General features: G+C 38.8%; 1 protein-coding gene across 1 annotated transcript; it reads right to left on the minus strand.

Annotated features, from left to right (window-relative positions):
* Nucleotides 1–362: 362 nt before the first annotated feature.
* On the minus strand, nt 363–26,840 carry LOC131432224 (telomere length regulation protein TEL2 homolog). The gene is made up of 6 exons (XM_058598367.1): nt 26,265–26,840; nt 10,547–10,748; nt 4,530–4,884; nt 4,373–4,466; nt 3,576–4,312; nt 363–3,256 (listed from the first exon to the last, which is right to left on the minus strand). Exons 1-6 carry the CDS (start codon nt 26,312–26,314, stop codon nt 414–416), a joined length of 4,281 nt encoding a protein of 1,426 aa, XP_058454350.1. The 5' UTR covers nt 26,315–26,840; the 3' UTR covers nt 363–413.
* Between the last annotated feature and the right edge of the window lie 1,068 nt (nt 26,841–27,908).

The raw sequence follows: 27,908 nt of genomic DNA on the forward strand, positions 1-27,908 counted from the left end.
AATACGATTTTAAAACTCAAGACAAAATTGTAATTTCCAGTGGAACTGCTCATAAAAATACTTCGAACTTATTTCAATCCGCTGGAGCTTTCAAATCAACGTGAAATGCGCCCTGCATGCAGTTGGGATTGAAACTGTTCCAGATTTTGCTTCAATCGAAACCGCTATACTATAAGTAAACTAGACTTATTGGCAGAATAAGGTTATGCTACAGTTTCCTAGTACTCAAGTCAATATTGATCAAGCAAATGTATCGTGGTCGGAAAGAAAAAACAGATACCTAATTTTTTTTGTTGGACAATAGACTTTATCGGAAAATTGTAATTAAACTTTATTGCATGAATGTCACGCACTTTTATTTCGAGAAAAAAAACTTAATTGTAACATTTTTGCCTTCAACAGTTGATATTCATTCACTCTTCCGCCAAAACTTTGTAGCACATCACGAGCACATGTTTCGCCATTTCTCGACACTCTTCGTTGCGTTCGCCTTTCACCACACTACTCTGCACGCATTCCTCCAGCCACTGTTTCAGTTCAACCAGATCCACGTAGAAGTCTTGTCGCAACAGTTCCCGACGAACGGCTATCAGAACCGATGCCAGTACCTGCAGCACCGACAGTCGTACTTTCGGTTCTTCACTGAATCGCATCATCGCACTTAAATTCAGTAGTTCTCGGGCAAATTTTGCCGCCTGAGGACAATTTTCCGCGCAAAGCATCAACACCGATAGAATTTGAAGGAACGTCGTCAACAGCAGATGGTCGGCATCGTACTGAAACTTGAGATTGGCCGTGAACAGAAATCGATTTGATCCGAATCCCCGCAACAGAGGATAGAAGAACCAACCGGCAACGTCGGCGAAGCGGTTCACAGTTTCCTGTCTCGTTGTGTGATTAGACCCTGACGATCGCAGGGTTCTAAATCGACGCGTTTTCGACTCTATTCGTTTCCGTATGATTTCCTCGGTCAGTCGTTGTTTGCGGAGAAGTTCGTTTTCATCGCGGAACTTCAACTGCAGTGTTTCTACTTTTGGTGGTTCGTCCGAGGATCGCACTGGAAGATCCTGTTTCGATGTTCGATTCGATTGATCATGGTTGGACAAGGTTTTAGCGGTTTGAGCTAAAACATCCAGCATCAGAATTCGTCGATTGAGGGAATACTTGCTCACATCGGAATGAAATTCACGACACAAATGCTCGGCACATTGCTGCGGGTACACGGTACAGATGGCGATGAGAGCAGAGAATTTTAACTCTTGGAAATGTTCCATATAGCAACGGCTTTCCAGGGTCAGGAATATTTGCAATAGATCCAGAGCTAACTTAACGTCGTTGTTCGCCAATTGCTGTTCGATCAGTTCTGGGGCGGCTTCAACGGCATGTTCGAATTTTTCCATAGCTTGCTGGTCCGAGCTATCGATGAGGATTTCTCGCAGATCCAGCAGATACTTGGGCCGGTACTTTTGCCGCCCGATTAGACAATCGTTGCTCATGTCGTACGGTTGCAGATCATCGTCCGAGTCCAGTTCGGAATCGTCACTGTCCGGATGACGTTGTTCTTTCAGTGGGATTTTATTGTCCGGTAGTTCCACTAAACTAACTTCCACATCGGCAACGGAAGGCTGGCTAACCTTGGCTGACGAAGCAGCGATCGGTGATGGGAGGTCACGACCGGGTATGCCGGAATTTTTAAACAGTTTCTCAACGAGCTCGTCGAGATTTTCGCTTTCGAAAATGTTGTTTTGTGATAGTTCATCTTTGACAAATTTGCAGCGATTTTTGTAGGTTCTCAAATCATCGATTAGCAGCCGAGTTTCCTCGTCAAATCCTTCATAGTCGAATTTAAGTCGATCTTCATCCTTCACATCTTTCTCATCAAAAAGTCTCAGAATAACCTCGCAAACAATCATCCCAACACAGCGCACCTGTTTGGCGGGTGATTCCAGATGACATTTGAGACCTCCGAAAAGCAGTCTTCTCCATTCGCGGGTCTCTTCGGAGGTTATCTTTCGAGTCTGGAACTGATGCAAATAGGCTATGGCCAGTAGAAGTAGCTTCGAAAGGTAGAGATGCTGCTCGAAAGATGTTCGCTGGATACCGGTTCTACTCGACCAAACCGAGATCAACTCCTGGCTGAGATCTACCAGCACCGATGGGCTCTGATGGTGATCGGAAATTCGTGCAAGAAGATAAACTAAATTGTCCACAATGGCATCGTCCGAACAACTGGTGAATAGGGGAATTTTTTGTCCAAGAACGTAACGCCATTCTCCGGAGAGACCGCCGGTGGCAAGTAATGGAAGCAAATCGATGTCGTTGGCAAGCGCCGTTAGGGCAACGATTTCTACTGCAGAGCGCAATAAGCCACCAAAAATCGAAACGATAAGCGGTTGCTGCTGATAAGCGTTGGATCTTGACCAGATTGATAAAATTCTCAGCGTGTGCTGCAGATATGGTGCACGCTTTCCGAAATTGAAATCGGTAACCAGTTTGCTCAGGAACTTGGAGAGGAATGTCGAGTCCCACGAGAGGTTTGTGTAAAACTGACTGATTCGAGCCAGGGAATCGATTGCTTTCAGTAGATGCTGGAACAGAAGCTGGGCAAAGTTCTTCGGCAGAAATATGTCAGGCGTCTCTCGCTCAAGAACGTTAGCCAACTTATTCGGAATTCCGGCTAAAAGCTGAATAAACTGTTCCGCTTTGGTCCACTGGTTGTGTTTTGTTAAATCAGTTTCAAATACATCGGTTTCCTTCAGACTGACCTCAACGAAGCAGCCGGCCAGATAGTCATCCTCCTGGACCAATCGAGTCAACAATAATACAAATACCTCTCGGTTCTTCTTCAACTCTTCCGCCGTGGTCAACATTCGCAGAGCTTCCAACACGAAGACGTAGTTTCGATCCATACTGAAAATTCTCCAAATCATGTCGTCAATTTCGGTTCCTTGACCCGGAAACTGTCGATCAAATCTAGCTACTAGTTCGGAAAGTAAGTCCGAATATTCCTCCGAAGCAAACTTGATCCAATCCGGTGCTTCGTCGGCATCGAGCGTATCCAATTTCGTCAACTGTTCGAATGTTCTCGGTCCCGGCAAACACTCCAACAGTCGGCTCAACCCGTCTCTGATCGCTTCCAGTTCATCTTCGGATTTAATTTTCGGTACGGTTTCCATCAGTTCCATCAGAGACCGGTAGCTGCTGTCCAGTTGGTTCTTCCATCGATGGCGCCCAGCACCGGCAGCACAGGAAGCAACTGAAATGGCACAAACGAAATGCACATTTTTCCCACTGTTTTTTTTTTGACACGAAGTGAAAACGCGCGCGTTTTTTTTTTTTTTGGGTGCGCCTGGAAAAATAAATAACAAGCGCAAACAAAAATAGTGGGACGAAACACTGAAACCGTAAGGTTTCGGTTCTGTTTTGACAAAATTTAATTCAAGGCAAATGCTAACAGAATTTTAATTTCTAAAAAAGATGGGATCCTCAAATGATTCTTACTCAGCGCGAAAATATTTTTATGGCGCCAAACAAATTTTTAATTCCGTTGGTTACAGAACAAAAACAACACGTACCATTGGTGCTTCCAAGACTCAGTCCACTCAGATCGGACAGTATGTCGTTGGTGACTGCAGCGGGGTGCTGCTGTTGTGGGTTGTTCCCGAACAGGTCCATTCCACTGGGAACAGTACTGGGGACGGCACTGTTCACTGCTGTAGCACCGAAAAACAATTCGTTCGTCGGAGCCGGTGCCGGTGCCGAACTGAAAGCAGCAAAGTCTGCAAAATCATCACCACTTTTGACCGGTTTCTTGGCTCCTCCGAAAGCGGATTCAAAGTCTCCGAATTCCTGCCCCGCGGCATTGACAGAATCGTCTGCACGAGGATTAAAATCATCCAAATCACTTGGTTTCGACGCACCAGTCACCACCGGTGGCGGTGCCGGGCAAGTGCTAAACAGGTCCTCCAGGATTGCACTGCTCTGCTTCCCGCTCGCCGTGTTGTTGTTCGTCGGAGATATGACTTCTTCGGCGTGGGTGTTTCGGTGCGTCGGAGAATTAATTCCTAGATCAGTCGATTTTCCGTAGTTACTGGCCGCTCCCATATTGATTTTCTTTGCACCTTTAGTTGCTGCAGCCGCTGCCATGTTGGCCTTAACCGTGGCGGCTGCCGCCGACGGTGATTTTATGTTCAGATTGATTTTTTTCTCTGCCGCCGTTGTTGTCGACACCGTCGAATTGCCTGCCGAATGAGTCGATACGGAAGATGATTGGCGCGTGGCCGGACTCTTCGATCGTTCTTTGTCGTAATATCTGAAAACGTTTTCGGCATTAGATTGATCAGTACAACTAACGAACATTCAACAATTTTACCTATTGGAAGAAGGTCCATTAGATTCCGTATCCGAATCGTCCCGTTCTCCGTCATACTGGTAATCATATTCGAATCGATCCCGTCCTTCATTATCTGAAAGAGATTTTTTTTAAACATCAGTTTACAATTTTAATGAATGAGGAAAAAAAAACTTACATCCTCGGTCCTCCGTTCGTCGACTGTCCCAGCTGTCCCGGTAGCCACCGTAGTCACCACCACCGCCACCACCACCTCCATAGCGCATGCCACCGCCCATCGCTTCCGAACTCATGCCGATGTATTTGTCCTTGTTTTTCTTCGCTTTTTTCCTTTCCTCGCGTAGTTTATCGTCGTCCTGTATGAAGTCGATCAGCTCTCGCACCTTGTGCCGCACGTTGATGCCCTGGTCTTTGCCGTTCTCATCGACGAAGGTGTAGTTTTCCAGCGATCGCAAATCGTAGATGTGTTCCCGGGACGAGGTCACAACCCGTTCCGAGCCGTTTCGCACCAGGTAATTCAGCAGCAATAGGCTCTGTTGAAAGTTAAGAAATGATAGTTTTTTTTAATATATTGAAATAAATAAGTTCTGACAAGTTCCTATCTCATGCCTCCCCATGAGTCTTGGATGATGATAATTCCATTAAACGAAAAGAGTTTTATAAACAAATTGGCAAACGTCAGTTCGCTTTTGCGTTTTGTTCGTTACAATCATTAACCGCATACGGACGGAACGAACGATATCAGCAAATGTAGGCGCCCCGGCTCTTGGTCATCTGCGACTACAATTAATCATTCAACTCAGGTGTTATCTAGCTCGAAAAATGTCGCTTAATGCAGACAGTGTTTAAAGTTCAATTGAACAAAACCAACAATGCAATATACATACAGTTCCTTCCCCCAGCACGAAATTGAAGCAGTTGGGCTCGCATACTGAAATTAATAATGTGCATTGGGACTAACATGCAAAACACCCAATATATGCGAGAGATTCTATGATAGCAGTACGATGTGGAGTGGAAGATTTTCCATCGAACGATAGCGAAGATTGTGTTCCAATAGACATTTCGTAATATAAAAGATTCGTTAATTTGATAGAAATGTTTAGATATTAATTTAAGTATGATAAGCAATTAAGAGGTTATATACCAACTGGAATTCTTGGAAAGGATTCATGCAAATTTTCATTAAACAAATAAAAGACAATTTGAAATTTAGAAAAAAAATGAAATAATTGAAACAATACAGTGGCCGAAATTCCTAAAAGCGCATAGTAAATTTTCAGTACAATGCACTAGATAAAAGCAAAACATTAAAATGATGTATTAAAAATTGTCTGGGTTTTGATAGACAGACAATAGACAATCGTTACCGCTGCTGAACGGTTGTTCTTGTCTTTGGTTGAAGATGTCCTTCTTACAGTTTCAGTGCAGTGCTTACCCTTAGTATGCTGGTTGTTGATAAAACTGACATGTAATCAACTGATTCTCATAAGTAACCAGTGATTCACAAGGATGCCTTCCGCCCAGACCGCAAACTGCATAAGATGGAATTGCCTTATGCAGATGCATACGTAACACTCGCACGCCATTCCAGATACCGGGGAAAAAATGCCGCCTTACTTTCCTTTCGATGAAAAAAATTCTCCGTATTGCGACATATTTTCTCGAACGAAATGATCACTGTCTTGCGGGGGAAGATCATGTTCACGTACTTCTACAGCATCGTCCACCACGTACACAATGATTTTGGATTTAACATTGTCATACTCGACACTGTGGACCTCGTTGCTAACCGAAGCGAATGCAATGTTTAAACATAATGTAATACACAAAGTTAGACAGATGATTGTTGAATTGAATCTCATTTACATCATCAACGTCTAGATCGGTGGTTCCAAACTTGTTCGGTCGAATGCCCATTTTAAATATATTATTCGATCTGCTGCCCACCAAGTAGAATTTTTTTTAATTCAGCGACAATCAACATTTTTGCAGTTAACTCGAGATTTAGATATAAAATAGACAGTTATCTAGATCTGGATTCTGGTTCTGAATACCGGATTAGAATATTGAACTATCGAACAAGGTTTCTGGATCAGAATACTGAATCTGAACCTGGATTCTTGAGAGATTCTTTATCCGAATATGGATTCTGAACTTGAAGCAGAATTCAGTACTTATATTCGGAACATTGATCTGGATTCTAGACCTAGAGTTAGATTGTGAATCTGAACTCCTGACAGAGACCTAACCCTAGATTCTGGACCTGAATTCTGCGCCAGAATTCAGTTTTCTGTGTTTCTGACAGAGTTTCCGAAACTTAACTTTGAACCTGTTTTGCACTGGAACTGTGAGCCTGAATTGGATTCTGGACCTGAGTTCTCTAGGATTCCTCAATTCTAAACTTGAAACTAAATTATTGACAGAGATTCGAAACCTTGACCAGGATTCTAAACCAGGACCCTGAAGTTGGATATCCGACAAGGTTTCTGGATCTGAATACTGAATCTGGGCATGTTTTTCTGAACCAGAATTCTGACAGGGATTCTGAACCTGAGGCAGAAATCTACACTTGGATACTGAACATGGATTTGGATTCTAGACCTGAACCTGATTTTTTGTGCTTGAGCTCTCGATGACGGTTTCGGGTCTAAATCTGGAGCTGGATTCAGGATTTTTACTCAAAAAAATTGAAAGAGATACTGGAAATGCACCACAATCGTAAACCTGCACTTGATCCTGATTTTGGATTCTGCACCTAAAGCTGGATTCAGAAACATAACTCTGGACTTGGATTCTGGGCCATAATTTTTTAAGCATGATTAAGAACCTGGTTTCTGGATCTGAGTTCTGAGTCTGCATTCTGGCATTGGATCCTGATTCTGTATTCTGAACCTAATACAGAATTCATTATTTTGATTCTGAATCTGGACCTGGATTCTGTACATAGATTCTAAGCAAAGATCTGTATTCCAGACCAGGATTCCGTACTATAATTGAAACTCAGAACCTAGGCCTGAATTGAGTAACTTGATATCTTTGTGATCTGAGTGCAGAATCTGAATTCTGAGCCTAAAATTGCCTAAATTCTGAATTCTGAAACTGGACTGAAGAGTTTTTTACCTGAACCTTAATTCTTCATCTGGATTCTGGAATTTTCAACCTGAACTTGGACTTTGGTACTCGGCCAGAATTCTGACCCCGGATCAGCTCCTGACAGAGTTTTTTAACCTGAAACTAGATCCTGAACCTCGACTTTTCACCTGAATTCTGGACCTACTTTCAGAACATGGACCTGGATTCTTGAGCGGAAATCGGGATCCGAATTTTAGGCCTGCCTTTTGGACCTGGGCTATAGATCTAAACCATATTATAATGAATTTTGAAACGAATGATTTTTGATAAGATACTTTTTGGTTTTACTTAGAATTTAAAAAGGTCTTCAATTTCATTTCCCCCAATTTAAAACATAATCGCAATTTTAGTTTTTTTACCCCATTTTTTAATTCACGGTGTTTGGTTTTTTGATTTACAATCGGATATCTTGATTCAGATTTTCATGCGCAAAATGGGCTTATTTCTACCTCTGACCTAAACTTCTTACAGGAAACACAGGTTTTCGTGTGTTTTGGACATGAGTTCTGATCTTAGTCCTAGATTCTGGGTCTGAAGGAAATTTAAAATATGAACCTAAATTCTGAACTGGGAAGCAGGCCTCTGGACCTGAATTCCGAACATGAATCTAAATTCTGGATCTGACCTCAGGATTCTGAACAAGATTTTGGACTCGAATTCTAAAAATCAGTCTGACCATCTGGATTCTGAACATGGACCTGATTTTTTTCTGTATTTTGTATGAATTGAATTTGGAATATAGACATGATATGGATTTCTAATGAAACATTCATACATTATTTGATCAGTTCTTGGTCGTAACAGAACTTAAATATTCAACTTCTTACTCCCATTGTCTTTCTCACAAATCTCACAAGGATTGAATGATGCACTAATCACATCATTTTTGCAACTGATAGATTGAAATATAATTGTTTTTCGCAATGATATATTACCCACATGGTTGTATAAATTCATCATGAAAACATTTTACTCAGGACTTTTCTCAGAAAGATTTTTCAAGTATCGAAGCCCACCTGTTAACAATTTTGAGTTTACTACCCACTGAAAATGAGCTAATGCCCACTAGTGGGCTGGTGGGACCAGCTGGGAATCACTGGTCACAATTCATCCGTCATTCAAGTAACATTTAAATTTAGTGTCTTCTCCGTGCACACGAGTAACTGTACAGATTCAAGACGAGCAGAAATTACTCACCTCTGCGCTAAGATTTGTTGTTCTCTCTGTCAAGTTTGGCTGTGTGAGAACCTACACCTTCAGGAGAGGCTTATGTTTATGGCAGTTGAAAACGGATTGCTGTCTCATTTGCATTGTCGAAGCAGTTTTATTTTTCTATTGTATCGATGGTACGAAATAAGTTTATTGAAAAAAAAGTCCTCCGTTATTTCATTGTATTGAAAAACGCAAGCGAATATCGATTTTTCAATTTTTAGTTTTGTCGTGAATACGACTTACTTTACGATGGGCCTTTTCAAAATTTACCCTGTACAAGAATGGGCACAAGTTTATCGCCAATATCTCTTGGTGTACTTAATCCAACATAATTTTCTCTACAAGCTATCGGAAATACGATCTGGAATTTGTGATTAAATTTTCAATAACTTTAATGTTTATAAAACTTTTGGAAATAATGAGGAAAATTCATTACGCTTGCTTGCCTTTTTCGCACCCGGACGACGGTTTTGAGGTAGTCAAGCACATAAGAGTTCCGATTATCTACGAAAATCGTTGAATTCTTCTAGTGCTTCAGACGGAACTGGATGTGGAGGTGAGGTTGTCCCACCAACATCAGTAAGAACAAACCAAGTATAAAGCGTGAAACGCTTAGGTCGTGCTTTTATTTGGACTTCAATGGTCGGGAGGAACGTTTAGTTTCAAAATCATTTTTCAGGAACTTAGTTTCAGAGTACACCTGTATTAGAATTCAGAACCTGCATGTTGGAACTGGATTCCGGAACTGAATTCAGTTTCGAAACTAGGTCATAAACTAAATTGCAATTGAATTCTGAGCCTGTTCTAAGTTCTGAATTTAGTTCTTGAATTCAGGCTCAATCGCTGATTCCTGAATTTTTCGAGTTGCGAAATTTTATTTTACTGTACTTTTTTCTATCCTATTTTCAACCAGTTGTAGTTGTTGTAGGAATTTTCTATTATTTTTGCTATTTTATATAGCAAATGTTGTAGGAATTTTCTATGATTTGCTATTTTATCATAGCACCGGCTCAGTTTAGGTGCATCGTAACAAATTCTAGTAGTGAAAAAGGGGAAAGCTGGCATAATTAATACAAGTGATCAACTAATTGATATTCGAAAGTAAGGAGAAAGCGTTTCAGTTATATTCGTATTCACGACATCCAGTTATGTCTGTAACATTACACACCAAACAAAAATTGAACTTTACAGATGACTTAATCCCTCATACGATGTAATTCATTTGTCAAATGACGGAAAATCTCATTTGTAATGACCTAATTTTAGATGAGCTTGAATTTTACTGGTTTCGACTGCAACTTGCGTTCTGCTAGTAGGTGCGACTGTATGAATTTAAATGCACCTTTTACCAGCCAAGCAGATGCATGCTTCTGTGGCTCAGTCGATTGACAGACGTACTTGCGATACAATGATTCTCGGTTCAAGTCGCGGCGGTTGTTGCTATCAGTATTCTTTTTTTTTATTTCAATGAATTTAATATCATGGAGTTTTAGACACAATTTTAAATGTTCTCCGACGTGAATTTGCGTGAACTGCGATGCTCCATTTATGTGCATCTAATAAGATGTAAAATCACAGGGATTTTTTTAAGTGTGTACATATCCATATTTTTTACTTACAACGAACTCTTATATGTGATATCATACCACACATTCAGTGATTTAATAAAGAACAGTAACAAATTCTTCCGATTTTTTGTTGCTTTACCTGCGTAACAGTAGCTGTAAAACCTGACGTCCTGAACTTTCGACTTTCGTGAAAACGGCGTCATTTTGTGATCATCAAATATTTAACCGAAAATTCGAAAAGCCCAGAATAGTAGCGCCACATCCGTCACCGTGTACCTACCTTATACGTTCGCCGCCAGTTCGTTTTGTTGTCCTGAAGCATCCGCTTCCAGAGCATCGACATCACCTCGGGGAAGTGCTCATAGGTGAAGGTGGCATGGGCCAACTCCTGCATCAGTGGCCCCGTCGGTCCCCACGGTTCGTCATTAGTGGCCTCTCGCACTTTACCCTCGATTTCCGTGTAGTTCATAACGACATTTGTCCTGCGAATGGAAAAGTGGAGAAAATACGGAAAACATGAACATTAAAAGCAATTCGGGACCCGTTTCGGGTGTTGTCCTGTCCGGTCTGTATCACTTTCGGTGGGTGTTCCGGTGGTGAAGAACTAGACAAACAATCAAGCAAACACTTCGATAGAGCATTTTATTATCGACGCACCCCCAAGCTCCGTTGGAATATGAATGGTAAACAGATGAATATTTTAGATCGTTTGTTTGTTGATTCGCTGTCAGAAATAGTTTGCTAAGCAACTGAAGGCAAACCGGCACGTTGGAGTAATGACAGGAAAAACACCGTCAATTCTCCAAAGTTGCAGTGGCGTCTAACGGCGCTTGGCGGGATCAAAGATGATTGTACATTAGCAAATAAAGTATGCCAAAGCCGATGAAGCCATTCGATTGTTGGCGATTGTTTTGAAAGTAGGGTAACAGAGGTATTTTGGCCACTTCATATATTTTAGCCCACCTAACAAACTTTATCGATTTCATCGGATTTTATCGATGTTAAGTAACTCATTTTGCATCAATTTGAAGCTAATCACATTAAATTACCTATTGCGGAAGGGGTTTTTAAAGATATTACAATATTTGGTGGATATTTTTATAAAGTGGGCCAAAATAAAATCAATCCTAAAGTGGGCCAAAATACCTCTGTTACCCTAAATATTTTGGAAAGCTATTCGGTTCAGTAAATACGGCAAAGCGTGAAGTTGAACAACGTTTTCTCCGGTTCTATACAGAAAAAAACATGTAACTACGTAGTTCGGAGATGTCCTTGAAAAATAACAATGGAAAATATTCCTATTAGAATGTAGTTCATCCCACAAAAATCTTCCAGCGGCAATTTACGCTTCCTCGGTTGGGATTCCATTCCGTGGTTTAGACGAGGATGGCGACACGGAATAAAATGCAGTGCAAAGAGATAACAGAAACAGTGTCTTTCCGGACTTTGTCGACCAATATGTCTACAGTTACTAATGAAATGACCGGACAAACAAAAGATAAAAGCAGCATATAGATAGGTAGGTATTCATCAATGGCTTTTCAGAATAGGCAGTGTGATGAGATCTTTCTCGGAGCAAATGTTCCACAGACCAGGTTCTATTCGCCTATTCTGTTTCCTTCGATTCCACCCTCTGGGTTCCGACAGAGCAGAAAGTAGAATGCATCAGATAATGAGATCCGTTTTTCAATGGACACACCCAACCCAGCGGATTGTGGGATCGCATTACGATGACGGTTGAAATGCATGATGAGGTCATCATCCCAGTAGGTCCTCAACGGACAGACAGACAACTTTTAACTTCACATTAAAAAACACACGTTGCAAATGGTCTTGTGAATTATGTTTCGAATCCTGGCTCACACACACACACACCGTAAAGAGACGGCGCTGCTAGGCCTGAGGTTCATTGAAACATACATGATGCGACAACCTATAAAGTTATTCTACTTTCTTTCGGAGGTCGCGTCCTTCACAGCCCCCACACACACACACATCACCTTTGTCGCACCTGCTCGCAAGTCACCAAGGCTTTGTGGGGCCGTCCGTATAATGATGATGTCGTACTTCGTATTTTGATAGGCCGACCAACTAAAAGTGAAATGTTCTGTGCAAGAGGGTGGTGCGCGGGAGGTGCGATGTGCTGTCAGTTGCGCTATAATGATAATTGAAAGCTTTGCTGGAGTGTTAGGCAAGTGGGAGAAGGAGCGATCCGAGGGTGCTCGCTTCTACTAGCCAAGCCGGCACTGTTCGACGTGTTGAATTATGTCTGATGGTAGCAGTTTATCAGTCATTTACCATAGTGTAAAAGCCACGTGAAGTTTTCTTTTTACTGCCTACATTACGGCCGCAATGATGGAGAAAATGTTCATACCTATTGCAAATATTTTTTATACGCTGGTTATGATTAATTCCGAAACAGTGCGTCCGTGAACGAAGTTAATAATTATTACAAATTGACTTTTAATACATTGATGGCTAAACTATTCCTTCAAACGTCAATCATCCGTTTATGTAAAGATTCATTCATCGCCATCATCATCGTCATCGTCGAAAGACGACTAAGGTCTTAGGTAAATTTACCCTTTGTTCTCAGTTTTCATTCGTTTTTAGACAACAACTGTTTTAAGAGCAACATTTGATTTATCATTCTTCGATGTTTCTGGTTTAATTCTGGTTTTCGTGATTGGTGATTGACCACTTGTAAGATTTTAATCAAATCTGTTATGTTGCTCTTTGACACTCGTATGTGACCAGGGTCTTTTGGTTCACTCTGCCCCATAGCGACATATGAAGGAATTGGTTTAGCAATGCGCAATCGGGTTTGTAAATCAAGTGGATTTTTGGCCTTTCTCATATAGAAAGGCTATGCAATCACTGTGAAAACCGGCTTTTTAACCGAGGCCCAGAGTGTCGAATGTCATATACCATTCGACTCAGCTCGACGAACTGAGTAACTGTCTGTGTGTGGGCATGTATATGTGTCCATGTGTGTGTGTGTGTACACTGAGGTCTCTTTTTACGTAAGGGACATGCGTACAAACCGTGAAAAAAAACCGCGTTACTTCGGAAATTCGCGTAAAAAAACCTCAAAACTAAAGAAAAAATGTTTTTCGATACCAAATATCTTAGACATGATTGAACCGTCAAGATCTAGGTAATCTTTAACAGTTTGTTTTTTTTTGTAAAATCGACTTTGGAGCTTAGAGAATTTGAGACCACGTAGCTTTGGAAATCCGCGTAAAAAAAACCGTAAAATAGCAGAAATTTTTCTTTAAGGGCTGAGGACAGTACCGTAAAGTGGTAGGTTTTTTGCTATTTTCCCGATTCAAATTAAATTTTCTTGGAAACGGTGCAGAATATAGAAAACCCACCTGACAATGTCTTCGAAATTTAGTTGAGAATATTCTGTGAAATTTTCAGAATGATTCATTGAGTTTAGCGGTCGTGTTGTATTTTTTTCTGACTGAAGAACTGCTGAAAATTGGAACGCTCGGAAATGCATACCTCTACTTGTTCATCGAATATCTCGGCTTTGAAGGCTTGTATCATAAATCTACCGTGACAAAATCTAGATAATTTAGTTTAGATTCGATTAGTACATAAAAACATATATGTTATCGCGATACAAATAGTCTTATATTTTTCTGTGAAACAAAGTCATTTTCAATGCATCCGCCATTTTTTTTCGCTTTGGTTTCCTGATAGCATTTTGAAAAACGAGAGAGAAGTAAAATTGGCTCGACAAGGCTGCTTAACACACAGACATTCAATCTTACGATGCGCAAAGGGAATTGAGCGAGCCACGTGGTCGATTTAAAACTCAACACGTGGCCCTCTGTCCTCAGACCTTAATGCCAAATTTCTTAGAAATGCATGAAACGTACAGATCTGGTGTAATCGGAAAAACTTAAGACTTAGAGTAACTTCGGAAATTTGCGAAAAAAAACGCGTTACTTCGGAAATTCGCGTAAAAAAACTCAGAACTAAACAAAAAAAATTTTTTTTTTGATGCCAGATCTTAGACATGACTGAACCGTCCAGATCTGGGTAATCTTCAACAATTTTTTTTGTAAAATCGACTTTGAAGCTTAGAGAATTTGAGACAGCGTAGCTTCGGAAATCCGTGTAGAAAAAAACCACAATTTGGAAGAAATTTTTTGTTGATTCCAAATGTCTCAGAAATGCATGACACGTCCAGATCTGGTGTAATCTGAACATTTTTTTTTAATCGAAAATTTTCTAAGTGTCAATGAGTTGACTTAAAAAACCTGTTTAAATCCACCTAGTGGTGTAATGATGCCTTTATCATATCAATCATATTTAGTACACTGAAGTCTTTTTTTATGCGAGTTTACGTACCGCATAAAAAAACGCATAACTCTGAAACTTCGCATAAAAAAACCGCATAACTCTAAAAATTCCCACAAAAAAGTCGCATAAAAAACCGCATAAAAAAGACCTTAGTGTACTGTGGTATTCTTTAAAATAATTTTCTTCAATTCTTGAAAAAATAACTAAAATCGATTTGTCTGACCGTCTACTGATAAAAACTATCAATTGGAGAAGATTTGAAGTCGATTTGTTTAGGGTTTTTCGCCCTTTTCAGTGAGGGCAGTGTTTGTGATTGCCGAAAATTTGACAGAAGCTGCTATATTGCTATATATATTGTATACAACATTTTCAATCCGGTAGAAGTTGCTACAAGAACTCGAGTCTCTCAATGCATGAACCGCGAGAGAATTTTTCTACATTCCTTCGCTCAACTTCATACTCTGAGTATTTCACGGCCCTTATTAAAAATTACAGTCTGATAATGATCGTTTCTGTGTGGAATTTCCCAAGAGAGAATCGAAAGTTGACAATTATCGCAGAAAATCCAATCCATGATTCAACTTGATGATTCTCATACTAGGTTGCAATATTTTAAAACCCTTGTGTGGAGCATTAACATACATTTTCATAGACACAACTTATACAAAGGTTATATGCATGTAGTTAGAATAAACACAATAGTAAAATGATTCTTTCGCAATTCTCAACTGCCCGTATAGCATCGGATCGCGAAACGAGAATAAGCGACCGTTTGTTGCTTCAGAGAAGATCCCCACAGCAGCGTGCTAACCTTTGATTCTCAGAAATGTCATCGAGAGAAATTCGCTTTCGCACTGGTGTCGATTCTATGTTAAATGAGCCATGCCGGGTTTTTGTTGTTGCGATGATTTCCAACTCTCTTTGATGGCACTGATTCAATCGTTAAAGAGTTGCCACTGAACGTTCTTTGATACGATAAAAGCCATTCTTGAGTGATTGTATACAACTTTTAACACATTTTACCCTATATTTCCAGATCCGGAAGTCGGAATTCCGTATATGACCGCAAGACCTTTCATTTGAACCTAAGTTTGTGAAAATCGGTCACGCCATCTATGAGAAAAGTTAGAAAACATTTTTTCATTTTTTGCACAATTCACCCCATAACTCCGGAACCGGAGATCAGATCTAAATGAAATACATGAATTTAGTATGGGACCTACAGAGCTTTCATTTGAATCTAAGTTTGTGAAAATCGGTTCAGCCATCTCCGAAAAAAGTTGGTGCACTTATTCTCACAATTTTTTGCACATTTTACCCACATTATTCCGGAACCGGAAGTCGGATACAAATAATATTCAGGAATTTTATATGGGACCACAATACCTTTCATTTGAATCTAAGTTTGTGAAAATCGGTTCCGCCATCTCCGAGAAAAGTTAATGCAAAAAAACGTTACACACACACGAACTTTTTGCGTATTCGACGAACTGAGTCGAATGGTATATGACACTCGGCCCTCCGGGCCTCGGTTCAAAAGTTGGTTTTCACAATGATTGCACAACCTTTCTATATGAGAAAGGCAAAAATATGCACTCACTTTTTTTTAGAGATGGCTAAACCGATTTTCCCAAATTCAGATTCAAATGAAAAGTCTCATGGTTCCATAGCCTGCTATTGAATTTCATCCCGATCCGGGTTCCGGTGCCGGAGTTACATAGTAATATGTAAAAATTAGAAAAAAGTGTACATTCAATTTTCTCTGAAACGGCTTAACCTGTTTTCACAAACTAAGATTCCAATGAAAGGTCTTCTAGTTTCCTAAAAATTTTATCCGGATCCGACTTCCGGTTTCGGAACCAAAGCGTGATAAGTGAAAAATTACTGAGATGCCGATTTTCACAAATCTTGATTTGATTTAAAGCTTTAATGCTACTGTGAAATTTCATCCGGATCCGACCTCCGGTTCCGCAGTTACAAGGCGATGAGTGTCGAAATTTTCAAATCGTCATATAGAATGACCGGTATGAATAACACCGGTACGTGCAACGTTGAAGAAGAAAACACAACACGTCCGATGTGTGCTTTGTTCTATTTCGTGCACGCTATAAAAAACAAAACGGTTACGGATGGTTGATAAAAATTTTGGCTATTTTATTATAAAAGCGACCAAAAGAATAAAAGAATGTCAATTATTATTTGAAATAATTGAAATTTATTTGAAAAAATATGCAATTTTCACAGCCGGTAGTGCAGTAATACCGTGCTGGTGCTGTAGTGATGTCAAATATAACAATAAAAAAAGAATAATCCTACTACATGTTTTATACTGCTAATTCATGCTGTTTAGCTTGTATTGCATATGCAAAATTAACAGAAACGCAGGTTCACTTCGTTTGTTAGATTTTGTCCAATTGGTTTAATTTAAATAGAGCATGAGATAGTAAGTCTTGGTTTAACTAGGTTCAAAATTGTTCCAATTTGTAGGTCATATTTGTAGCTGGCAAACGAACCAACTTCGGTTATTCCGGTAATCTGAATCCGGTTTCGGAAGTATTGGAAATGGTGATTAAAAACTGCAACTCATTTTGCTTCTAGATGACCAAATCGATAGGTTCACAGGAAAAGTCTTACAGTTTCATACGGAATTCCTAAATTTGTTGTGGATATGACTTCCGGTTCCGGAACTACAGGGTAAACAGTATTTGCAGAGTTTGTTAGATTAAGTCTGAACAAACTTTCCTATTTCTATTCAATGAACAGTTGTTTTAGCGAATTCCACAGTAATATCTATAATGTTATGAGTGATATGAGAAAGGCACATCACTAGGTGGATTAAAACAGGTTTTTAATATGAATACACGTTAATTCTAATTAATAAGCTCAACACACTTCAATTAGAATAGTTGCCTTCGAAAGTAAAACCTTCTTTTCCTCTTCAAGCGGGTCTAGAGCCAAATTTAGGAAATTCCACATTTAGAGCAATAAAATCATTCCACTCTGAATTCGAAAAGGGAACGGCCAGAGCCGCACTTCAGGATGTAAATAATGCCTTTGTACAGTCAAGAGGAGGTTCGTTACTTTTCCAAAATCAGCCGATGTGCAAATTGATTTCAAGGTGGATAGACCCCGGCGAGTGCTATCCGACCGCGAGACAATTACACTAGGCTGATCCGAAAAATCCTGGTTGGTCCAAGGTAGGACCAAACACTAGAGCCAGGAAAAGTTTCCCCCAACACCAATTTCGGCAGATCCTGTGAGGAGCTGATGAAATATCATAAGAATCTTTAGCAAAGTGTCTCTCACCTACAATTGGTGTTTACAGTAAGGAACTGGAAAAATACCAAGAGATTCTCTGCTTCCGCCAATAACAGTAGGGTTAAGGTTTAGTTGCTTCAATTTAATTATTTGCTGTCGATAACGATTAGTATTTGTAGTTTTTCCTGGTTCGAAAATTTCGTAGCACAAGACATATTTTTGAGCCTACCAAAGACACAGATTCGTTTACTTTCCTAAGCGATTAGGTTTTGCAGTTTTTTTGGAACCTGGGCCTCGGTCAATTCATATTTTTCTGTGCTTTGCTTGGGATTTTTAATATACCAAGTATGAAAAGAGTGTTTATTTTTTTTTATTAAAATGAAACACTAGTTTTGAATGGAAAAATTGTAGAAAATATTCAATGTCTTGACCATTGCTTTCTACACATTTTGACCTCATACCTGACACACCCAATTTTTGACTTCGTAGGAATCGAAGTGCTTCTCTTCCAATGGCTGGCCTATCGATGAAAACAAGTAGTAGTCGGAAGGGGCCAAGTCTGCTGAGTACGGTGTGTAGAGTAGCAGCTCCCAGCCAAGTGCTTCGATTGTATGCTGAACCGATTTCAGACGATTTCAATTTCCCGGGTTTTTCCCGGTTTGTGAGATAGAAATTCTCAGTTTTTGGAATAGGCTCAAATCGCCTCTGTCTAGTTTTTTTTTAATATTCCTCTCATTCAAGCTTTAAACAGATATCCCATGTCCAAAAAAGAACATTATAATAGGACCGCTAATTGCGGGTTGAGCTACTTTTCGGGCTACTCTGGAAAACCAACTACAATCTATGTCTGTAATTTGTACAGAGCGTTCCTTCCGGAAGTGAGAGTGAAAATCTCAGTTTAGTGGGAAAATTATAAACGTCATTATGGCACATTGAACCTAACACAATATCATCATTGCCAGGGTTTCGGCATGGTACAACAAATTGTCATATGAACCATATGAAACCGCTACAGAATCATTGCATGACAAGAAATTTTAAATTTTCATGTAATAAAATTTAATTTAGAATCATTAGACATATACCTAAAATTTAACAAAACCGACTGGCTCTTCTAAAAGACCAATTTTTTTTTCTAATGGATCAGTTAGTATGTTAGTTTACGGTTTCAATGCGTTTCTGAGCAAATAAAACAAATGACAACTGTAGAAACGCACAAGATATCGATCTATGTTTTCTAAATAAGATTCTAAATGCTAGGCATCTCTCGTGGATTAATCAGATAGTACGAGTTCTTCATTATGAACTCTCCGCTGATTTTTAACCAGTTTCATTTTCCAATAGCCCAACTAATTTATCTTCTATGAGAAATCCTTATACAATTGATCTGATTGTAGCATATCAATGTAACATTCGTAGTGAACTGACTTTTTTTAGATCTACCAATAATATTCAGGGTTTCAAATTAAGCAACGATAATTTCAATTAGTTATATATTCTACCACCTCAGAACTAATCGGTACGGTACAGCCATACATTATTTATATCATTATATTATCAGTTCCAAAAGCTCAAACTAAATTCAATTCTCCTTCATCTACATCAATATCAACGTTCTTGTGATCCTACTATGGAATAGTTGAGGACCTTTAAAAGAAAATTTAACATAGATTTACTGAAAAAAATCAATCCATATTCTAAATCTTTCTAAGACTGTATACTGGTCCTCAGAAACCAGTTTCAGCTCTCAAAGAAGGAACTCAAATACTCCCTGCAAACGGTGGATAAGATCAAAATCGACAACTTTTCCAATTTTGTGAGGCCCATTGGCATCTCACAGAAATATGAGCATAACACAAGTATTGTCTCAAGATGATATTACTGAGACAAATTATGATACCATAAGGGAAATCATTAGTAAACTTAAAACATGAAGGCACTAATAATTTTTAATAATTTTATTAAGAAATTTTCCCGGAGAAACCAAATTCCCGACTTGTTCCCGATTTTCCCGGTCACTTGTCACCCTGTGATTTTCTTTCGTGTCTCTGAGTAAAAAAATGCACAAGTGTTTTTTTCGATTTTCCGTCTGTCTTTCATTCAATTCACGTGGCATCCATTTTCCACACTTTTTGACTTTTCCCATAGCTTTTTAGCCGTTTTTTGCTGTGCAACATTACACTTGGCTACCATTCGTTTTTGACTAGAAGCATCATCTTCGTCCAATATTGCTGGCAATTCGACGTCTTCAAACCTTTTTGATGGTCTTCCAAAGCTTTGGCATCACATTCCTTTTTTTGGAATTTGACATTCTGTTTTAACAGACCGCTACAGAATCATTGCATGGCTGGTGCCACAATTATTTTTTAAATTTTTGCACTTCTCATATCGGAAGGTTATGCGGTAATTAATAGAAAATTCATTTAAGGCTTGTTCACGACAAAATCTGGACACTTCAAATTACCTGGAAATACTTCATCAACGCATGAAATATTTAGCAGACTGATGAACGTATGTACTATAAGCTTTTAGATTGAAGTTGGCGTCGAAAGAAGAGCAAGTGCGAAAAAGCAATTGTAAGAAAGTTTGCAAAAAAAACTTGATTTTCCTGCAAGCACTGCCCATAAAGATCTTAAATCTTTCAATATACGTTTGACAACAGTCAGGAAGGCTGGAGCGGAACAAAAACGGATCTCCGGAACCACCAGAACGAACGGCGAAGGTGAAGCAAATATTTGCAGAAGAGACCAGGAGCCGCATTATAAATCTTGAAACGAACGGTTATTGGTATGAGCGCTTGTACGAAAAAGTCAATTAGAGTTGGTTATGTAATGCCACCTCAAATCTTATGGTATGAAGCAAGATATGAAGTCGTTCAAGGTGAAAACTGTTCCGAATAAATAAAGTCGTATCGTTATAAATAAACTTGTTGTATCGCGAATGTTTGACAAAATTCTCCTGCGTGATAACGGACGATGAAACTTATGTGCTGGAAGATTTTCAGCGGCATCCCGGAATGTCTTTTTATACTGCCATGCAACGGAACGGCGAAGAGGCGCATTTCAGGACAAAGAAAAAGTCCAAGTTTTACAAAAAAAAAATATTTGATTTGGAATGGTATGAATACAATATGCAGCTGTGGTCGAGCAAGCCAAAGCTTCATCACTACCGGAACGGTGAACAAGGAAATATACCACGAAGAATGCCTATAGAAGCTATGATGACGTTCCCTAGCTATTCTGGGCTGATTTGTCATCTTGTCACTACGCCAAAGATGTTTTGGAATGGTATAAAGCGAGTGGAGTCCATTTTCAATCGAAAGAGTCGACTTATCGAACTGTGTTGGGCTCTTGTGAAGAGAGACCTCTATCAATATACCTATAGAAAAGTTTCGAGAATCTTAGACAAAAGCAACTGAATCGATTGCAGAGAAATCTACACACAATTGTTGACAATTGACCGTAACATAACATTGAACTAGACTAAATATTTGACAATATACAAAAACGCAAAAAGTTCAGGGGTGGAATCATGTAAGGTGATAAATGATTATCACCAAGTGGTGATGAAGTGGTGATCACCAGAAAGTTTTGTATCACCGAAGGTGATCACCTTTAGTATCACCTTCACCGGTGATTGAGCTAACCTCACTCATTTATCACTTCTGCAGAAACGTCAAACGCGCAAAAGCGTTGCCAACTCAAAATCTAGAATCTGCAAACTTCTTCAACTATTTTATATGTTTAACATGACTAAAATCTGAGAATAGCCTTACTATGTATAAAAAACATTCTGAATGTTTTGAAATATCCGTATGAATGTATTTTTGTTTTCAAAACCCTGGGTCACTCTACTATCTGTGACGAAGAATGATCGACGCAGAATGGATTGAAAAATCCATTAGTATGGTAGCCCTGCCGCGGTGTATTTTGTTGAATCTCAATGAACATAAAAAGGCTCTATTTGAAAACGACAGTTTCGCATTATTTACTATCAATTTTGATTATTATCAAATATTCCTCTAATCATCAGTAGTTTCTTCAGTAATCAGTAGAAAAGTGATGGTTTTAGTAATAGTTCTGTTTACAGTGTTAGAGTGAAGGATTGCTAACAGCAGCATAATAATCGTCAGAAAAAGTGAACCAAGAAATACTTTCGTTTGTAGATAGGACATTTTCTAGTATTTGTCTCGAGTATGAATGTAAACAATGATCGAGAACTAATTGTGAAGCAAATATAAAGAGAAAGCAAATAGAAGTAATAATTATTTGTGTTTGGTGAACGTTTTGGATATCTACAGGTGAGTTTCTGTTATACCGAAAGATTTATTCGGCATCATTGCTAGCGTTTTTGCTTATTTGCTCGCAATTCATCGGCGCTCAAGCTAACATAATTTTTTTTGTTGCAGCATTTGATCGCGGTGTAGATGTCTGATAACAAAACCAAGCAGACCCAGTGTGTTATCCTGTTCGGTATCGACCGTTCGTACGTATTTGGTACGTCGTATAGGCACCTTAGAAAGGCACTGATACGAAGAGCTCGAAGTCGAACATTGATATTGATTCCTTTGAGCAAAGCGGGACAGTCAATCCTATCGTTCAAAATATCTGCTATAATTAAAGTGCGGGATAGTTCGTCAAACGGGAACTATAATTAAAGTGCGGGAACGTTTCAAACTACTTAGTAATATTCAAGAGTTGAATGAAAAAGCGAACAGTAAAGGGACTTCAAACAGTGCACACCAGTGAAATGTTTTAAACAAACCTCATCACCCTTAGGCTACGGGAAACTGGAATGTCAGCTGTTCGCAGAGAACACAGAGTTTTTCAACGCTAGCCGAACTGCTTTGAACGGATTTTTTCAGAAAGCATTTAAATTGGAGAGGCTCTAATAGTAGAACACCTCTCGGGATTTACTGTCATAGTTCACTGCATACCACTTAATGAAGATTGATAATTAGCTTTAAACGAAGGCTGCGTCTTCTGAGTGTTGGATTTATAGTAGAAATTGTCATCATGTATGTAGCCAACGAAGAATGTTCGAGTCGGATCGAAGTCTGTTCAATTTAGCAATAGTGGTGTCATAATTAATTATATCGAAGGCAGAAGAAATATCCGTGTAGATAACGTCCGTCGGTAAACCGTTAGACATTGCATCAGTCACATAACGCATGAACGATAATCGGTTCATCGGTAGTTTGGTATATTTAGACAAAACTATTTCGAGTATTGGCGATATAATGTTTGCAGTGGTTGAAGATCTGTGTCAATATATATTTTTTTTGACAATTTTGGATGATGCTGACAGGTGTATTACAATGATAGTTATTTATGTTTTTTCAATGGCCGTTTTCATAAACTGAGATTATAAAATAAGTTTGCCGAATAAAAAATATTGTAGAAAAACGTTACGCTTTATTATTACAAACCCACCCCAAACTTTGCTTTAAAATTTAATAAAATGTTATAAACTATTCATTGCATTTTGAACCATCTTTTTACAATAGAATGTTTAAGTTGTTAATTACAACTAAAATTATTCGATTATTTTAAACAGTTTTTCTTAGAAAACATCTTCGGTCTTCTGAAAAATCATCCGAGAATTATATTAAATTCGATTGTAAATCGTAAATATATTGAATCGTTCGTATAAAAGAGATTGATTTTGCTTAAGCAGCTCTCAAAGTGCATCAATAGCATTCTAAGCAGCCCATTTTTTAAGTAATTATCCACACTTGAAAGTTCGCGCGACGCAACCGAACGAACTTCTAAGCTGCTTTTAGAATACATTGTTTAGCTTCTATGCAACGAGAAAGTCCACGCGGAACTTCATCTGTACTTTCAAGTTCTCAAAAGTTCCGCGCGTGTACTTTTAAGCAGCAAGAAATTGGATTTTTTAAGTAATTGTGGAACTTCTGGTTGCTTGAGGAGTTACCGTCGTACATGTATACTGCGATTCAAATTGACGACTTTCACGTATAAAGAATTGCAGACATGGGACATTTCACGAGTTTTATATATTTATGTGTGCGTAGTGGTCAGATGTGACGGTTTGATGCCACTATTTGTTTGGTACACCTATTCAAAACGATGCTGAAATGCTGATAGGTGTTTTTGCAGGAAAGTAATTTGGTAGATCCACTAAGTTTACAACGTTTACGTTAAAAATTGTTAAACCGATTAGAATGAACATAAAAACAAGCATTACTGCATTTTTACAACAAAGGCCAACAAAATATTACATTTCAATACCATCAACAAAAATATTAAGTGAACTGACAAATTTTTCAGAAGCGAGTACTATTGCAGTTCCAGTCATAGTTTCGCTGTGTTACAACACCAATTCACCCATGTATGGATGAAAATTTATCCAGTTTGGGGAATGAGATTTTTTGAAAAAGTCGTGAATATAACACGTGATAGTAATAAAACACACAATATAAAAAACAATTTAAATTAGGGATATTTGTACCAAAAAACACATGGCACAAATTCAAAAATATCTGAAAAAATCGAGCACAAAGAAACACTCAATGCTTTTGATTTGATTTGATGGACGAATCCTTCAAATCGATTAACAAAATGAACTAGGTAACTTTTCGCTTTGGCATTATATGTTTTTATCACAATAGTAATGTAAATATAATGAAAAATGTCACTTGGTTTTATGATAAAAATATTCTATTTCAATACAAAATATGTTTTTAAATTTAATGTTTTTATCATTGCCTTCTATTGCACCTAACGAACTTTTTTTTTTCAAACCACTTCGCTCAAACATTTAATTGTTGTGAAAAGTGATAACTGAATAACTATCACCTTCATTCTGACAGGAAGGTGATTATTTCGTGGTGACAATCACCTTACGTAATGCCAACATTTGATCGTGATGTTAGCCCTCTAGCAGTAGTGACAGTACTTGGTGATTATCACCTTACATGATTCCAAATTTTCAAAAGTGATAGTCACCTGGTGATAATCACCTTACGTGATTCCACCCCAGGTAGCTGAACTAACTCAGCAAAACAGAAATCGCCGCTATAACAATCCAGACAAACAACTGGCAGCGACTTTTCCGAAATACCAGGTCACATAAGCGGAACACTATTCCGGCGTTTAAGTCGAAGAGCAGTGAAGCAACAGTGCTACGTGACACTCTGCCAAATTTTTCGTCACTCATTTTAGGTTGGTTTCACAACACACTAAATCCATTCACTTTTTGTCCTGCTCTAAGACAGTAGCTGTCCCCCTAGAGTTGTGACTCGAGGGTAATTAACCCAGAAGACATTCCCGACAGCGGCAGTGGCTCTAAACTCCTCGGTGCTTGTTCCAATGAACAAACTTATCCAGTTTGGTATTGTTGCTATGCTCGACACGCTTCACCAATTTCGATGCTTTGTTTCGTGGCGTGCACCGGCACTGATTTAAGTAAGTCTAGGTGAATGGTGTTCTGGCGAGAAGAGACGTGGTGTAAATTGCTAGCTAGGCACCGAGCGAACCAATAAACAGTTCTTCTGCAAGTTCATAATCGTTGTAGGAATGAATGGCTATCGATAAAGACCGTACTGGATCATTCCTTCTGTGTGCCGTAGTTCGTCTGATCCACATAAAGCTAGGGGTTTCGAGCTGAATGAGTCACGCAGGCAGGTAAGCGCACACCTTACTCAATCAGACACGAAGAGCCGGTTTCAGATCATGTGAGGTGAGCGAAAAAATAAAAACGATTCAGCTCTTGCTTCTTTGGCATTCGGCAGATCGCCTTTGGTAAGTCGGTGATTACAATTTCATTGATCAAAACCCCACGGAGGTTGACGTTATACGCAGATAAATTTCAATTCTACATCGTTCAGAGTTATTTGCAAGCTTCGATCATGAAACGATTGGCAAAAGGCAAATTTCCAGCGCGTGCATGGCGACCAGCGAAGCAACAACCAGATGCTGTTGAAGCGGATTAGGCAGTACAATCGCACACTCGACAAGGTCGTTCTGGGTGTTCGCGCGAAAGTGCCAGCAAAGTTTATTTCAAGTTCAGACATGCAGAAAAACCTTGCAACTAAAAAAAATGATGACTAGTGACTACAAATTGTTTTTAGCTACGGCGAAAAATAAGTTATTAATTATTGCAGAATATAAAATGAAATCATACACACTTAGAACTACACTCCGCCCGATTCCAGGAATTTTATAATCATTACCTAGAACGTCGACGCTCGACTTATCAATAACATGATAAAGATGCGAAATATCGCACAATTGCACTCGAAATGCTAGCTAATAATAGTTTTTCTGAGCAATCTGGGCTGAGATTTTCCATACAACCCCGAAGGCGATAAAATGTACAACAAACAGCAGAATCAAGCAGAGAAATCCGTTATCGCTGTGATATTCGTTTCGGGTAGGGAAAAAACATCTTTACTCAATACTTACACTTTATCAGCGAGTTCTCGCACCTTCCACATACTGATGAACTTATCCATTTTTGATTCGTTGGTGCAACCAAAAACACAAAATTCTTCGCAAGCAAAACAATAAAGTAATAAACAATCCGTTTCTGACGTTCCACACCTTCGTTTGGTCTGTTCACCTACACACGCACATACGCACACACTACCGAGCGCAGAAGGGAAAAGAAAAAAAAAAAACTTCCAGCAAGTCACTTCCTCTCTCTCTTGTCGTTTCCACTCAGCACACCGAGAGAATGATCAGATTTTTTAATTTTTCCTCATGGATTTTCCGCTATAACACGACCGATTTTCGGATGTCGTTTTGATTGAAAAAATATTTTCCACCGTCTACTAACGACCGCGCAAACAAAGCAACCAAACACGCACAATTTGCACCTCTAAAAAGCGAAAAAACTTTCGTCGGGCCAGCGACGATTTATTTCTTCTTGCTCCGATTCAAACCGAATGGATGGTGATTTGGCTGACTTGACTCAGCTCAGCTCCACACAACACCAGCGCACGATTTGATGGCTGGAAGTATCAGAAGAACACTGAAAGTTGACGCTGCTGTTGGTTCGGTTTGCGGATACGTTCTCATTGCGTGTAGAGTTGTACTGGAAGAGTACGGTAGCTTTTCCACTGGGTAGCTTTCAGCTACACGGAAATTATTTATATGCAGAAATTCGGTGGAGGCCAAAACGAATCAGATAATCTGACCATAGATAACATATATACATTTCCCGAAATATTCGACTGATTATTACTGAGTGTTACTCAATTCGTTATGATAAACCGAAATACAGTTCTATTGTGTTCAACTGCAATCGACTTTTTTACCGAAATTAGAAAATCGAAGATATCAATTTATCGAAATATCAGTACACATGCTTTCAGGCAACCGGAAATCGGTACATCGTCAAGTAGCGAGTTTGATTAGATTAAAAATTATATACATTATAAAAATAATTTTAAAAATGGAACGAGTGATTCTGGACTTCAATCGACGTTAAAACTTGTTAGCATTTCAGTAAGTTTTATTAATTATGCATTGATTTTTTTTTATTTTAGCGATCCGCTCTACAAGGAAGTAAAAGATGCAATCAGTCAGATTCAACTCTCTGTTCCAATGGCAATTTTTCGTTTAGCAGCGTTATTTTTTCGTATATAAAGGTCAATATGAGCAGTTGGAACACCATTGGATTAGTTTTACTGGAGAATTTTGGGAGTTATCAACTTTTTTTAAATAAACAATAACTATTTTTAGAATCCTTCTGTAGATTATCAACACATTTTCTATCACGCAGAGAAATGGAGCTTGTTTAAAATCACAAAACTGTTGGAATGTTTTCAAATTTGATTTATGATGATTTCTAGCTAGGATATTATTGTTTTGAAGTAATTTCTCCCTTCAACAATAACTATGTTTTCTCTTTGGTTTAAAACAAAATTTTTGTCTAGTCAAATGAAAAGAAAATTATTCCGGCTGATTTCATCATAGAAATAAACTAACTATATTGTTTATTGCTATGTTGTAATTTCTATTTTGATTCAGTTCTGCTATACTTTCATATCAAGCCAGAATTTGGTTCAATTTATCTATGATATTATTTATGTAATGAACCGAGGG

Source organism: Malaya genurostris, chromosome 1 (assembly GCF_030247185.1).
Source record: "Malaya genurostris strain Urasoe2022 chromosome 1, Malgen_1.1, whole genome shotgun sequence".
Classification (NCBI taxonomy): Eukaryota; Metazoa; Arthropoda; class Insecta; order Diptera; family Culicidae; genus Malaya; species Malaya genurostris.